At 37.7% G+C, this 17586-nt stretch overlaps 1 protein-coding gene and 1 long non-coding RNA gene across 2 annotated transcripts in view; one reads left to right on the forward strand and one right to left on the reverse strand.

Moving 5' to 3' along the window:
- Nucleotides 1–261: 261 nt before the first annotated feature.
- LOC145994379 (protein takeout-like) overlaps nt 262–17586 on the reverse strand; it is a 69533-nt gene continuing 52208 nt past the window's right edge. The window contains exons 4-6 of the mRNA XM_083130491.1: nt 2879–3012; nt 1599–1748; nt 262–603 (exon numbers count right to left, since the gene is read on the reverse strand). Coding sequence (XP_082986617.1) covers nt 449–603; nt 1599–1748; nt 2879–3012 — 439 coding nt within the window. The 3' untranslated portion in view covers nt 262–448. The remainder of the gene's footprint in view (nt 604–1598; nt 1749–2878; nt 3013–17586) is intronic.
- On the forward strand, nt 5437–9795 carry LOC145994380 (uncharacterized). Its single transcript, XR_014442349.1, has 3 exons — nt 5437–5513; nt 7714–7840; nt 9547–9795. It is a non-coding gene; the product is annotated as an uncharacterized LOC145994380 (long non-coding RNA).

Here is a 17586-nt window from a genome sequence, read left to right on the forward strand (position 1 = left end):
GTAAATCACATGTTCGAACTGATTGATTGATTGATTCTAGTTCGCTTTTTACCACTTTTGGCTAATCGCGAAGATGAAGATGAGTGATGATATAATGAAATTGATGAACGGACACTCACAAAGAACCCCCATTCCCAAGCCTGGGTTCGAACCCGGAACCCCTGCCGTCGTAGAGCGCTATGCTAACCACTCCGCCACGGAGGCCGGTTCACATGTTTGAAAATGGAACTTTTAGTATCTGAACACACAAATAACAGAACATTTACTGAAGTAGTTTATTGTTGGGCAATGAATAACACTCACGTACAGCATGTACACAGTATTACATTAATGAACGACATGTTGAAACAGTTCTTTGGCTGCCTTGTAGCATATGCATAAATACAGTCACTCACACACGCATGGAATATTTTGTAGCAATGGTTCTCCCTTGTCTTTGACTTTGGTTTCAGTCGTCGGGAAGCAGCATGTCGAAAGGGAACGCCTGCGTCACTTTGTTGCTCATTCCTTGGAAGAGCTGTTCCATCGCTTCCTCTACCACTGGCTTCACTTCCGGTTGGAGCTCGTGGAAATGTTCGTTGAAGTATTTGTTCACGGCGTTTCCTAAGATATTAAGAGAAAAAAATTAGAAAAGTATCTACATACTGTCAAGATCTGCCACTGATTGCTGGCCAGAATTTATTCGTGAGAATCTTGCACTTCCTGCATTATTCTGCGTCAGGTAACATCTCCTGGAGCTCTCGCCACGAAAACAGCCCAGTCAAGGTCACGCCACCCACCTACAGTGTTGCCAGTAAGCAACAATTTCAACCGACGAAATCAATCGTATACGTACAACGCATGAAGTGTCTACTGAGCAGCTTAGAAGAAGTGTGTCAACCCTGGAGGGTGTGGAGGAGGCAAGGGGAAGCTCTGACCTTGAATGGTATATTTTCGTGGCGAGAGATATAGCGTCAGCTACGAAAGGTTTCCTTCCTGCTGGTTCGTGTACAGTCACTGACACTTCTGGATTGTAACGATCCCATTGATTTTTCAATAGGGTGGTTCTTTCCTGACATGTGTGAATAGACTGGAATGTGTAAGAAGTGCAAGGACCTTCAACTGCTGTGTATATTCCAAAATGCATATAACTGCACCCTCAGCCTTGGAAATTCAATAGAGACATTAAATAGGTTAGAATGATAATACAATAATAATATAATAGAAAAATACAGATACTTCCAGTTAGGGTCTGGTCCAGGAAAGAGTAAATGGTAACTGGAAGTTTTCTTAATAGCTAAGTAAAATACAGAACAATCTAATTTTATTGTAACTATACCGCTCAGGCTGTCTTGTACAGTCACGGACACTGGTGGGTTGTAATAATTCCCTTGAAAGTCAGTCCATTCATTACAACCCAGAATTGTCCGTGACTGTACGTAGTATGTAATTTTAACGAGAATTATTTAAAACCGTCAACATCTAAGCCCACATTTAGTTAAGTATTTATTTGACGTTAAACATTGAAATATCTTATTTAAATTTGTATATGTACCTGAAAAATTTGCTTCTAATTGACAAAGAACTACATGCAACTCTTATAACACAATATACCTTACCTAATTCCTTGTTTCCGTTGAACAGATTGTCGAAATATATTGTTCCGTTTCCAATATCGAAGTTGATTGTGGTGCGAGTAACATTTATGAACGTGCGTCCTTCTTTCTCGAAAGTATCACCCTCCATCACGGTGTGGCTTGTTATATTATCTACAGATGAAAAATTGCACAAATATATTACTTCATTTACTATGGTATTACTGTCCCGACTGTATTGTACCAATATTCCTGAAAGGGAGGAATGTCTCAACTTTACTGTACCAATATTCCTGCAAGGGAGCAATGTCTCAACTGTGATATACAAATATTCCTGCAAGGGAATATCTCAACTATGCTCTAACAATGTTCTTGCAACTGAGGGATGTCTCAACTGTTCTCTAACAATATTCCTACAAGGGAGTAATATCTCAATTTTGCACTACCAATGTTGCTACAAGGGAATCTCGACTGTGCTGTACTAGTATCACTGCAAGGGAGGAATGTCTCAACTGCACTCCAACAATATTCCTGCACGGGAGTAATATTTGAACTCTGCTGTGCCAATATTCCTGCAAGGGAGAAATGTCTCAACTGTGATGTACAAATATTCCTGCAACTGAGGGATGTCTCAACTGTACTCTAACAATATTCCTACAAGGGAGTAATATCTCAAATTTGCAGTACCAATGTTGCTACAAGGGAGGAATATCTCAGAATGTCTCAACTTTCCTGAATCAATATTCCTACAAGGGAGTAATATCTCAACTGAGCTGCACCAATATTCTGCAAGGGAGAAATGTCTCAACTGTACTCTAAAAGTATTCCTGAAAGGAAGGAATATCTCAACTGTGCTGTATCAATATTCTTGCAAGGGAATAATATCTCAACTGTGCTGTACCAATATTCCTGCAAGGGAGGAATGTCTCGACTGTACTCTACCAATATTCCTACAAGAAAGGAATGTCTCAACTGGGCTGTCCCAAGATTTATTACAAACTATGCTCTACCAATTTGCATGCAAGGAAGAATTCTCTGAAGTACAGTGTAGCAAACCTTCTGCAGGGATGAAATGCCTAAACAGTACTGTGCCTAAACCCCTAGAAGCAAGAAATGCCAATCAATACGTTACAAAAGGTCTTACAAGAAATAAATATCACAAGTGTACTGTATCAATGCCCCAGAAAAGGAGAACTATCTGAACTGAGCTGTCTTTACCAATATGCTCCATGCACCCTTTTTGCTACAGTTACAGGAGAGATATATATATATGTAACCATACTATGGCATCCAAGCATACTTACAGTATTCAGAGTGCGTTGTCCCCCTTCCATTGACTGGAAGCAACAGAACATGAGCATCGACGTCATATTCTGACGTAATTGTAAGTTGAGGAATTGTAAGATGAAACTCGAGAAGAAATTTGTCCAAGTCAGCTCTGCAAAAGAAAACAAATATGTATTTAAACACAGTCTCTTCGTTGTGGCCATCTGCCTTTACATACTAGAGCTCTGGTAAAAATTCCGATTGATTGATTGATTGAACTTAAAATGTTGAATGCTTCAGCACTATTTTGCACCCTTCATATTATACGGGGTCGAGTCCCTTAGCATAACTAAAATACAACTAACATAACATAACAGTAATGTCGGAAGACTAAAATATTCTTATTTAGGTTAAAAGCTGAGGCTGCGAAGGGGTACTTAGCACACATAGGAAAAAAACACAGAACAACACACCTACAGTGCTACAGTGATCATACTGGCCGTAGGTACAAACGCCAGAGCCTTGTTAGTCTGCAAAATTCAGTCCAGGGTGTGTACTAAGTGGAAGTGAAGTTGACAATTGGGTGCACTACATGGAAGGGCAACCCCTTACACCCCAAAATACCGATATATCGAAACTCATGATTTCAGACCGGATTTTAAGGGGAAGTCTTTTTTATTTTTCAACACGAATCATGAAATAAATAGCAACAGTGTTGATATTTTTTTCAATTATCTTCAACCAAAAAAAAAATACATGATTTTGACTTATATTTTTATTTCTTTTTTCAGGCCACATTCCGTTTTTTCCCCTTTTTTTGAAACATAGGGTGACCATAATATTTTGACCCAAAAACGGGACATCCCAAGGAGATCAGTATACCTCCTCCCCCTTCCTGAAAAGTCGGTTAGGCCTAATTCAAAAATTAATGCTATAATTAACGTATTATTATTATTAAAGGATGGATCACGTAAGCGATACATCAACAAAAAGTGAAATATGATCACCCGTTGTCAAAAGGAGTTAATTATTAATACAATCTCGGTATGACTTAGACAGTGCTTCTGGCCCCTTCTCATCAACCTTTGACGTTAGTCCTACACTGAAATTGAAGAGCACCAGAAGTATTTAGCAGAAGAACCACTCTTCTTGAGAGCACCTCTATTCTTCACCAACAGTTTATAAATCTCCCCGGAAACCTTACCCCACATCAGACACACAACACGAAATTTGCCTTGTGAGTTTGTGTTAAGACTCTGGAATTTAAATTTGTGTTGCACTTCCGTATTGAAACTGCATGTACGCTTTTTGGTCATGCTTATTCACTACTCTACAAATAACGGAATACACACAAAGCAATATTTTTTTTTTATCATGAAATGGCTCTCAAATTTAGGCTTGTTTTTCAAGATAACTCCTAGATTTTTATAAAACGTACAAATTGTGTATTTTTTATAATATCAACGGGACACCATTCTAAAACAGGACTGTCCCGGTCAAAACGGGACATATTGTCACCCTACTTTATTGACAAAGTTTTCCAGCCCACATTTCCTTTTTCCCTTTTTTTAAAAACATTTCCTTGGTCCCTTTACTGACAAGATATCAAAAACTTTGCCCGACTGTATTTTCCAGAAACAAAACATTCAACAATGGGATAGAAAGAAGAAGTTCCTTCTACCCTACCTTTCCTCCATGAGTGATGGGATTATGTTTGAAGCTATTGTTGCAACAATGCGATCTGGGCTTAAGCAGTAAGAAACGCGATGTAAGCCTATTGACTTGAAACTTGACAGTGTACTTCTCTGCTAGATTTAGACTTTTATTGTGAAGTTTTTTAGAATAGTGTTAATTTTACTGTGTGACAGTAAACGCGGTAAGCTGTTTCAAGCTGCACTCCACTAAAATTATTATTTTAAATGAAAACACAATATATACCAGGGGTTTCCAACTGGCGGCCCGCGATGCCTTTTTTTTGCGGCCCGCGAAGCCAGTTTGCAAAATACATTAATTTTATTTATTTTTATTAAAGTACGTTCTAATTTTACTGAAGGAACAGTTTCAGAGAATGGACTTCCTTAAACAACTGGCGTATATAACAGATATCACAGGTCATCTGAACGAACTGAACTTGAAACTGCAGGAAGGAAACCAGCTGGTGTCAGATTTAATGGGAAACATAGATGGGTTTCGTGATAAACTGAAGATTTTCAACGTTACTTTGGAGAGGAATAATCTGGTCCATTTTCCAAGTTGGGCGGCTACTAGCAGATGATGAAGAAACACTGGACATTTTTTAATTCAGTGCAAATATTAAAGAAATAATGGATTAGTTTGACTACACTGAAAGAACGAATTAGTTCCAGATGCAAAATATATTTTTGTTCCACAAAATTTCTTATGGTCAAACAAGGTTTCGTTTCACCTACAGAGTGACTGTTTACATAAACCATTTGGTTGAGTTCTCTTAACAAACATATGAGTTTGACATTACTTTTGTCCATTGAAACATTGTCCATTACATTGAAAGAAATATTTTGTTCCGTGAACAAAAACAACGTGATACTCGTACTGGCAAGTGTGACAAGAGCAAAGATGGCGGATCTGCGAACCCGTTCGCTTCGAGTACTTTAAAGTTGTGGAGATTTGAAACAGTGATACGTACATTTGCTGGTAAGTGTAACAGTATTGATGTTAAATATGTTAAGTAGGAAGTGTAAATCAGAGAAATGTATAAATACAGGCGTAGAAGTTCAATGCAAAATTTTCAGGTGGTTTTGTCTCGTATCTTAATTTGTAATTCTTATGTACGTAGTAAATATGTAATATCTATCTGATCATGCTGAATATAAAATAGCTACAATACATTACAAGTGGTGCAAGCGTGTTTTATGTTAACACATGCCCAATAGCTCAGTCAATATAGCATCTTCACTACCATACGGTCGACCTGTGTTTGATCCTCGGGTTACATGATCTGGGCCAGGCATTTTCCCAACAATTAATATAATTTTTATAACAATTTACCTTTTGATTGTAAGCCACTAGCGTAGCAATGCAACGTGTACCGTGTTGGTTTCTATCGTATATTGCACCTTGTTACATTATGGGGTCCGTTGTCTCACTGTACTCCATCGAGAATTACTTTGTGTTTTCTTTTAAACGACAGATTTCGACCATTTATGTAATATAAAATTGGTTTAAACATGCGGAAAACACATATAGCTGAGACATTTAATCCCAAAATATGGTCAGCGTAAGTAAGAACTTGCCATGGCGAAGTTATTTCGCCAGTTTTTATGAGTAAAACCAGTTGTGTGCCCACTCAAATAGCTAAAGAACACATCGAAAATTGCTATCAGCCCCATACCTAACACTCCTAACCTAACAATGTAATATTATAACTGCTGTTGTGACATGTCGTGTTGGGTGCTACATTCACTTACATGAAACTTTCAGGCTGTTCTGCTTCATGTTAAAGTAACAAGTGTACTTTTCTTCACAATAACACATTTCTGCAGGCTAAAAGCAAGGGAACATGCAAAAAATATTTCATTTTCTTCAGAGGGTCCAGAGGGTTAAACACATTGTTATGTTAAAAAGGTCAAACAGCGTGAAATGAAGTTTTGAAATTTTCATTGCATTTTTATTCTTTCACTCATCAACATTCCACAAAATAAGTATTTTAATATTGTGCGCATGGAAATGGTGCATCATGATAGTATGCCATTATGTTCCCTGTGCCTATTCAGATATTGCCAAGTTTTTGCCACAAAAATGGTTGCCAGGTGAGAAGTGAATAGTAAGGTGATTAGAAATTAGATGTTCTCCCTCCTTACGTCCGTGATCTTAGCACGGAATTAAAATCAGAAGTAAGCGACATGAACACAGCTGAAGCAATGATAATACCTGGTAGCGCAGGGTTGCCAGGAGTGTAAAGAAAGGCATCAAATGCAAGAGGCGCACAAAATTATGCAAATAGCAGTTTCTGAATTTCTTCCTTTTGGGGGGGGGCAATAGACGAAAGTCACTGGGATGATGAAAATGTATACACGTACGGATACAAATGCAATTGTAAGGGGTAAATTGTAAAAAAAAAAAACCCACTGTGGTTCGAAAGTGGTATTTCCTTTGGTCTTCACCACAAAAGTTTTATTTCTTAATCGTAATGATGATTAGGTTAGGCACTTGGATACAAGTTCAGTTTTTGTTCATAAGTAATGTAGTTACTTATGGTTTGCATGAACAATCACACTTGTTTGCTCTGGTTGTTAGTTTCAGTGTGACTTTTACAAATATATATATATATATACGCGTATATATATAATCTGTGAAAAATCCCTATGATTAGTGTATTAAGCAGTTAAATTGTGAAAGTAGCTAGTCAAGTTTGACAATTTGTTGTGCAACCCCCCCACACACACATACACATATACTACATAAAGGTGATGTCAGAAGTTTTAAAGTTATGGTGTTATGGTAGTTAGAATGTATTCCGAAATGGTATGTTTCTTGCACAATGGAGCTGCATAATTTGTGCTTGAAACGTGTGAATCAAATCATAATAAAATCATAAATTTATACATGAATTAAATGTAATTTGGGGAGAGGGGGAAGGCTAAGCCTAATCACTTAACCTACTCCTGTGTATTCTCGATTAGCTTACTTAAAAACTTTCATTCATTCTAGCATATATTTAGCTTTATTTAAATTGCTGAGAAATACTCAAGAATTAATATGACAGGAATCAATGAAATTATGAGCTTAGCCAAAAAAAATATTTTAAATTTATTTGTATCATTACTGAAGTTCAGAAATGTATTGGAGTGGAATCTGTAGATTAATATTTCCTTGTTTTCTGTATATCTTATAGACAACCAATAAAACAGTAAGTCCTGGCTGGCCAAAGCAATGAACCATGTCCAGAGGTGCTAAAGCATTGCCACAATACCTGGAGCATTAGGCAGTGATACATCACAAACTGGGATGTACGTATATTGGTAAGCACTTATCTCATTTATTTGTAAGGGAATAAGTTGAAAGATTTATAAACAATTTAAACTGCTCAATACTTTGTACATATCAAACATTTATGCTTTTCTGTTGTTGATTTGGTTTCTTGTTATTTGGGTGCTACACATATCTATCTTTCCCAGAAGCTTCATTTTCCTATTTTTTGCTGGTGTATACAGTATGTCCATTGCTATTTCTTATTGACCAAACGATATTTCCTGACTATATTTTTATGATGTAATAGTTTCATAATGTTATCACATTGGTAAACGGTGGGACAGGGAGCGTTCTGTACAATTTTTCCAAACTTCTTTTGAGGCCCAGGTAGAACACTCGCTCAGACGCATCGAACGAGATGGGAACTATGTGTAAGTGTAACTCTGAGTAGAGGACATTACAAGCAAACTATATGTATGATCAATGTTTCAATCTTTTCATTATTAAACAAATGATACATCAACAGGCAAAACTTTTTGATGCCTCAGGTAATTACATAAATATTCATGAATAGTTGTACAGTGGACAAAATACCTTAATCGGAAACTACCAGCGGGCCTACATAATATTAAGTCTTTGTGTTTATCGAGAATATGATATTTTTATTTTTTATTTCAAATTTTACTTTGATAAAATGTTGGGAATGAATTGCCTAAGTACCCTATTGGAACCATATTTTCAGATTCAAAGCATGATGTTCATACATCATTACCAATCATAAAGCACAAGATAAATAAGCACATATTTTTCCTATTCTATTTAACAATCAGAGAGAGAGAGAGAGAGAGAGAGAGAGAGAGAGTAACTTTAATTTCCCTCTCATGGGTGGTATTGCACAAATTGTGTTACTTTTAGAACTTATTCAACCATCCTTCTTACAACTTTGTAATTGCAAGCATTAACACATTTATTTCAATGTAAGTGTCTCACACACGTGTGTGTGTGTGTGTTGTCTCCAAACTTCACGACAAGAAATATGTTCATTTGCTTGTAATAACTGTAAGTTATAAGAAAGAAGCTACAATGCAAGCAATATGTACAGTGTGATCAGTGGTGGCAATTGGGTTCCAAAACCAGGGGAGCAAGGTGCCAAAACGGGGGGGGTCAAAGACAGTATAGATAAGGTTTAGCATAGTGGGGAGCAAAAGTGATAAAAAGTGGGGGGCTTTCCTGACACTGAGTGTGATATACGAGTATTCCCAAGCAAATTTTCCCCAAACGTGTTTATTCTTTGTTTTAGACAATGAGACCTTCAAGGAACAAAATTTAAACAACATGCCAAACAAGCTGCTGACAAACACTGCAACCACCAGGTGAAAACCCAGCTTAAAAACACTCAGGCTGCAAGAGAAAAAAAATCAATGAAATAGTAATGGTTAATTTGCCGAGCAACACTCATGCATACAAATGAAAGAGGATAATTTGAAAACAGTTTTGGTTAAATAAATACAAAAAAGATGCAAATTCCACATGGGCTAACTGGGACTATCCCTAACTGGGATTCGAACCACTGTCTATACTTTACAGACTGTTATTTTGACAATACATTCTGCAGCAAATATTTCTTTACCTGTAAGTTCAGAATGTTTTTCAACATGTTTGATGGTCATAGAATTTTATAATTCTAATTGATGTGGTGAACCAACCAACCAACCAACCAGCTAACTCTGTTATTTATTATATTTTTCTTTCCTAGCAAATAACACCTCCCGTGAATCCACTGGAGAGCACTATCTGTTTCAAACAGTCGAGGATATTTTTAATTCCTATTTTGATGGATTGCCAGCTGAAAAAGTAACCAGACATGTTTCGATTCAGGAGGATATGCAACATTGAATGAATATTTACGTTAACAACTCTTGTACTTCATCCTTTGAATGTCTCCAGAAATCTAATACAGAAGAACTTTTTATATGTGAACAAAAAAGTTTTAATATGTAGTGTATGTGTGGGTATGAACACAAAAAAATCATGATACTTGATTATTCCTAATAAAAATATTATTGTTCCATATCAATATGTTTAATTGCTACATGTGCAAGAAGAATTTTGGTACCCTTAAACTGCTTGTGTGGTATGTTTTTTTTAAGCATTGTGGCACCTATTTAACTGCTTGTGCTCACACGTGTAAAAGAAGTTTCTAAAATGCATGCAAGTTTCGCAGACATTTTGGAACACTAATATGTGCCTTAATTTTTTCTCATGCATATATCAATGATGATATAATATTAAAATGTTTTTTTTAATTGTAGTTCGACTACTTTTTACAGCAATTTAGTGCAACTGTTGTAACGTTAATATTTTTTTGTATATTTCTGCACTTGAGTAGTTTAATGGTGGAGGAAAATCCAAATTTAAATATATTGAGAAACTTCATATCATTAAAGAAGTATTCATACTTTCCCCCCCTTTCTCTCTAACATTCATTGAATATTACGATGCATGTTAAAAACACAGAGGTTGCTCACACAGTGAACTTCCCACATAACAAACGTGTGCACACAGGCTAGAACTATTGTACAGTACATACTGTATTTTCTACAACTTATAATTTGGTAAATCCATAGCATTTTCAACATAATTTGGTAAATCCATAGCATTTTCAACATTCTTGCCTTGGTGGTGTGTTCTGTATTTCCTCTACTAGTTTTTTTATCATGTTTCCAGGTCTTGAACCTGGCTTGGGAACAGACTAAAATGATTCCTGTAGTAAACTGGTTTAACACAGTGTGCCACTTAACACATGCTGTTCTGGAATGGATTGCGTTCATTATGCGAGACACCATTGTGTATGTATTGTGTGTGATGTGATAGCTCTGTGAGCTGATGACACTTTGTCATGTGCTTCGCACTACAGTACTTGGCTACAGCTGCTCCAAAACCCATCATGAAATATAAACAAGCACAAGTTCACACAAAAATAACCAAAACAACCCACCTTCTTAACATTTAATAACTTTCCGACCACATGTTGGCTCTTTCCATTGCAAACAACCGCACCACTCTGCCTGTGACAAAGGGTGACCTGCATTTTATCTTTGAACACAACAATAGGGCTGATTTATATTTTTTCCATATATCGAATGGTTTAACCCTAGAACACTAGTGTACGTAAAATGTACATGTGGTGTTCCCTCAATTCCCTTCCCTACCTCTCACATACACGTCCCTCCACCTAGCAGTGCCTCGACCAGTCTGTCAGACATAAGGAGAAGGTAAGTGCTGATCATCTTGATTTTGTGTGTTATGTTGTGTAATGTCAATTTTGCGTAGCTGTAGTAAGACTAGAAAATCTTTCACATAATTTTGACATTCGTAAATTCGACTTTGATAGTTAGGTTTTGAAAAAAAAGTTTAGAAGCATGTACTATTTTCTTGCAGTATTACAATATTGCATTCGTTCCTTATTTACAGTGTTATGAATATTTTTTTTGTTTAATTTTCATTGTTTGAACTTTTCACCTTCATTCTTAATGTACATATTGGCTTGACAATCAAGACATTCTTTTAAAATATTATATGTTTAATAAAACCATTCTTCCTTATAGCTTACCAGTGGTTAAAAGTCCAAAAAACTAGAATTAATAAAACCATGTTTATACTTTTAAAAATGAAGAATAAAACCCCACTATAAGGAATATACACAAGTTGATTTTCAAAAGGAATCGTCACACTGTTTTCATGATGTAGAGGTTGTGTTGAAAATAGATTGCTTCCTGTAAGTAAAATTTATGTAGTGCTAGTTACACTCTAACTAGTGTAGTGAACGTGCTAGTGTTCTAGGGTTAATAACACTTTAAGCTATTATTTGTTGTCTATAATGTCAGTGTGAAGAAATGGAATATACCGTATAGATTTTGTAGCTATGGTGAATATGCCTTTACGAAATATAATGCAAAAAAATATAATGAAATTGCAATCTGTCTGTGCAACATTCACAAGGCAGTGTCTCAAAAATAAAGTTCCATTTTTATTTTAGCTAAGTACAGAGCATTAAGTGTAGATTTCCTATGTCCACTGTAACCGGTGGTCTTGTTTAACATGGTCCAGTCGGCAGGATGTCCGACTACCATACAGGACACCTGGTTTTGGTTATCAGGATATGTGATTTTGGGAGGAAATTTTTTGATGTCCTAGTACAAGCAGCTATGGCACACATCCACCTTCATATCACGGGGGGTGTAAAGGAAGCTCCAGCATGGTTCTGATCACATCTCCACTTTCGAAAATAAAAAGGAAATGTATGGGGGCCTTCCATGTTCCCTTTGCACCAGAATGCCGCTGTAATTAACAGGAAATTACTTTACTTCAAGATGGAAAGAAATCATTAAAGACTGGTGAAGGAGGGGGAAAAACTTAATTCACACAAATACATATTCATGTGTGTGTGAGAGAATTATTATTGGTATAGGAAATGGTTTGCTACTTTACAAATACCTGATATGTATAAGTATCTGTGTATTATTATATACATATGTGTATATACACAAGAACATACACATCAGGTATTCATAAACTAACAAACCAGTTTGTTTATCAACTGTATTTTTGCAGGACAAAATTGTTTGTGGGGGGAATCCTCCCCTGTCCCCAGGATTTCACGCTTTTTAATATTTTTAATAATAATAATTCTAACAAAATAACCTTACCGGCCAACAAGTTGATTTGGTTCATGGTACCAAGCATCTTGTTCAGAGAACTGGACCCAATTAGATACAACAAACGGATGATTTGGTTGGATGAACAAGATTAAGTCAATCAAATAATTTTGTACTCTGAACCTTCACGTTTTGCTCGCGTATAACAAACAAGGGATTTGGTTGCTGTAACTAGGATTTGTTGCAGCCAACCAGACTTTTTTCTCAGCTATTTAGCAATCCTCTTGGCGTTAACATCGAAGAACAAGAAGCTTCTCTCCAACTTGAATTGTGTGATTTGCAAGGCGATGTGTTCCTTCAAACTAGCCAAGAAAAGGGGCCCGAGTTTTCCAAATTCCTTTCAAACGAATGCTTTCCAAACCTTCGTAGTTTTGGACAAAGAATGACATGGATGTTCGGCAGCACATACACGTGTGAAAGGTTTTTTTCTTCAATGAAGTTCATCAAGAACCGCTACAGAAGTCGATTGGTAGATTCTTCACTGCTTCACCTTCAGAGACTTTCAAATACAGAAATTGAAGTGGACATTCCAACTTTAATAAAATAAGCAGATGGGCCTCAATTTTTACATTGAACACTTACTATGAAGGATTCTTATTTGTATGGTGTGTATTTCATTTCTTTTAATTCATCCATAAGTATTAGGTTTTTGTGAAATAAATTGTAATTATACAATTTTGATTTGTGATTCCATTGTTTTTAATGCCTTTATAAATTTAGCTCATGCAAAAGGAAGTACTACTTTCTCAGTTCAGTACTTACAATTCTTGTAATTTTTAATCCCCCCCCAAAATGCGGCCCGCCAATCAACTGCTGGATATAATTTTGGCTCTCGGACCTTTTGAAGTTGGAAACCACTGATATATACCATTCATATAAAAAAGGGATGCATTAAATTTCCTGCATTTTTTACTTTACTTCATAAGGTAAAGTATATTAAATTTAATGTATCCCTTTTGATATATTGTGTTTTCATTTAAAATAATAAACCGTAGTCATTTTTCATGTCCTTTTTTGGCAATAATATTTCCATTTTTTGGTTCTTTTTAGAGTAAAATTTTCCCCTTTAAAATCCGGTCTCTACTCATGATGTTATTTTAAAATACCGGAAGCCTGGCCAGTGGCGCAACAACAGGGGGGCAAGGGGCATTGCCCCCAAACCTTCGACGGAAGTCAATTCTTAGGGGACAAGGGGGGCAAACATTGATGGCGAAGGGCACCTGCAGGGGATGCACAGAGTAGCAATTACCTCCCTCGATTTCAAATTTTATGCAAATAAAAATACATGTCGTAAAATTTTCTTGCTCGCTTTGCTCGCAATTCCTGTTTTTCTCATTTTCGTCAAGTTCAGAGCCATAGCTAGGGGTCGGCCATGAGCGCCGAATGATACAATGAAAAAAGACGAGAAAGAGAGAATGCCTTGGCGACCCGTGATATTATTTGCACCCTATTAGGGGCAAATGAGGGGGGGGGGCAATCATTAACGGCCAAGGTCATCTGCAGGAGAGGCACAGAGGAGCAATTGCCCCTTTAATGTTCATCAATTGGAGTGGCATTGTTATGCTTGTGAATACACATTGAATTTGCAGGTTTGAAGGAAGACAGTGTTATTTTTGGGCTAGAGAACAATAAGCGTCAGGTGCAAAAAGACGTACACTTCCAACATATTCTTCTGTGTGGGTTTAACAGAGCAGCAAAGGCAGCGGAGGAGACTGAAAACATTTGTGCCGTGTATGGGGAGACTGCCAACATGTAAAGCTTAAAGCAGGAGAAGAAGATCGTTTTGTCTTTCAAACAGAGGAAGCAATTTTCACTCGAGTGATTCTCCACGTTCAGGGAAACCGTCTGGCTTTAATGAAGAAAACGCTTTAATGGTAATATGCATAATTACATGTCTACCTTGAAGATAAGACTGACGTTGTATTTCAGTGATAGCGTATAGTATTCTAATTTATAATGTTGTAACAGAAAGTGAATTATGCACAATATCCTGATTTACAAGTATATAACAAAATACCAGCCGTAATATACTATCTTCTTTATAACATCACGCTGCAATTCTAACATAAATAGATGGATAATTTAGATATACTGTATAAACCCCAAATCATAAATATTCGAAAGTTGAATTTACAATTAAAGTTCCACGTGTCTCGGAGCTGTTGAAACCGTGCGCACAGGTGGCGGTGGGGGTCAGCGGAGAGTTATTTCTTATGTAATTGCATGTATTATTGACACAGTGGTGGTGTTTAAAACTCTTGTACAAATAGAATGAAGACCAACGTTGTAAGAAATAATATTTTCGTAAGACTGCACAAGTTAATTCTAATTTTTGACCAACAGCGTTTCATACGCTATACAATATTCTAAATACATGTGCATTCAGTTCGCAACCTTGAGTGTCGTGAAAGCTTTAGTTTTAGAAGAGCCGTGGATTTTCTTTATACTAGGCTTTCTTTTACTTTTAGTACTGGGTGAGTCTGTTAAAAGAGGCCCCGTGGAAAATGTGGTCCTTGCATGTAGGCAACCCTGGTACACCGAAGAGAAGAGCGGGGTAGAGAACAGTCCAGGATATCAGTGCCATGCAGTTTAGACAACTTGACATAAACGTAAATGAATGAAACATCTCTGTAAATACAGTACAGTGTGACAACAACCTACCTAGAGGAGGTGCTGGAGGGCCTCCCCCATGGCGCAGTGGTAGCGTCATTGCCTTGTAATGAAAGAGGTCCCTTGTTCGATACCCGGCGGAGGCACAAGTGGTTCGGATCCTACTTTAAACTGTAGGTCCAGTACCGATTAGCCTTACTGTGCATAAAGTGGACTTAAAACAGCAACTCAAACCAAACCAAGGAGGTGCTGGAAATGTCCTCCATTGACCTCGATGCACGTGTGCAGACGATACCGCATGTTCTAAAAAGCACGGGCAAGGATATCCTGCGTGATGGCCTGGATAGCTGTGATAATGTTGTTCTGGAGTTCTTCGAGTGTGTGAGGGTTGTTGCTATACACCTGTCCCTTTATATCTCCCCACAAGAAGAAATCACAGGGTTATAAATCTGGAGAACGAGGTGGCCAAGGTTGGTTCGTGCCACGGCTGATGACGCGATCAGGCGGGAACACTGACTCAATGCGCGTGATCGTTGAACATGCTGTATTCGGCTTGGCTCCATCCTGCTGAAAGTAAGCGTTCCTTCGCTCATCCTCAGTCACTTGTTGGACAAACACGTTTCTGTGCCTCTGGGCAGTAAGAGTACCTCCAGCAGAGACGTCCAGATCTATACTTCCATTGAGTCAGTATTCCATCTCGACAAAACTGATCCCTTTCCACGATATTCCTTGGATTCAATCGTGATCGAGGTTCTCTTCAGATGAATGTGCGACGGGAATCATTTTGCAAGCTGAATCTGAACTGATCTGTGAAAGAGCACGTTCCTCCTCCGTTCGTTCAGGGTTCAATTTCGAGGAATCTGACTCCACTGTAAACGGACCCTTCTGTGCACTGGATTAAGCGAGACAAAAATGGAGACCAGCTGTCCTGAGTCTCCAGTATACAGTTTGGCGAGAGAAACTCCGGTTTCGTCGTGCAGTTTTGATATCGGCCCCGTTGTGGCGTTGTTACTCATTGACAACCTTGTTCTGGCCTACCATCAACATCTACTGCGTCTTGGAACAGTCGCCATGACTTCAGTCTGTGTTTGACATGCTTGCAGACGTCCGATGATTCTTCGCTGACGTACTTGTACTATCTTCTTACTGTACATTACCAAGATATTGTCCACTGATAACAATGAGCGTTCGATACAGAATGAGGCACTCTTGTTCTCATATGTTGTGTTTTGTTTACCTTTCAATCACGGGCATATTTGACACTGTTGCCTATGCGTGGAAGGTGAGTTAAACTCCTTGATGATTATTTATGGTGATCGTGCAGGTCTCCCCCTTCCATTTTTCTACTTTTCGGACACTACCGTATTATGGTAAAGGAGTAATGATGTCGCCTGTAACTTCCTTATTCAACATTCTCTGGAGCTCTAGGCATTGGAATGATCTTCTTGACATCCTCATTTTCTCTTTTCCCATCAACAGCCTATTGGGATGGGGAGATTTGGATGATCCTTTTCTGCTTTTATTTGACTCCAATACTTGAAAATAACTCCTTCTGATAAAAAGTTGAGGGAAAATTGGTTGGAGCAAGACGTGAGCCTTGAACATCCCTTTTCGTGAACAGATACCATTGTAATTTGCCGAAATATTTGATTTTGATATCATGCAAAATCCTGTCATCTTAAAAATCCTGTCGTCATATTCGGGGTGTAAGAGACGCCCAATTATCAACCTCACTTCCACGAAGTACATTTACATTTTGCAGACTAATATTGCTCTGACGTCTAGGGCCTCCCCGATGGCACAGTGATATCGCCGTCGCCTTGTAATCAAGGGGTCCCGAGTTCGTTACCCGGTGGAGGCACATATAGCGGTTCAGATCCCACTTAAAACTGTAGGTCCAGTCCCCATTAACCTTACTGTGTATGAAGTGGACTTAACTAAACCCCAACTCAATCAATCAATCAATGCTCTGGCATCCGGACCCATGAGACTTGAATTGTGTGCTGCCCATATGTGTTTGTGATTGTCCTTTCATCTATTTCATCTTATAATTCATTTTCATCTTTGAAATTGCAAGGTCCGTCTCTGGACTTGCTTGGTTCCACACTACCACGCAACTATTAACATAAAAGTATACAAGAATTAAAAGAAAAACACCGAGCTTATATACATTTGGAACGTGAGCAGGGCCTCACGTTACAAAATTAGCCAAAAGTAGCAGAAACCAGAAGTAAAATAAATCAATTCATTCTTTCATTCTGTCATCTTGTTCATCGAATCCAGGAGAACCAAGATTTGCAAGAGATTCAAGCACATCATCTTCTGCGCCATCAAATGCGTTCAACAACCACTTTTTTGCCTTCTTTGCAAGTATAAGCACAAACTCGGATACTATTAATATATAGTGTGAACGCTGCCGCCAAAGTGAGCATCATACCTTTCACTAGGAGAAGTTACTTCCAAGTATT

Source organism: Lepisma saccharinum, chromosome 10 (genome assembly GCF_977018435.1).
Source record: "Lepisma saccharinum chromosome 10, izLepSacc3.1, whole genome shotgun sequence".
NCBI lineage: Eukaryota > Metazoa > Arthropoda > Insecta > Zygentoma > Lepismatidae > Lepisma > Lepisma saccharinum.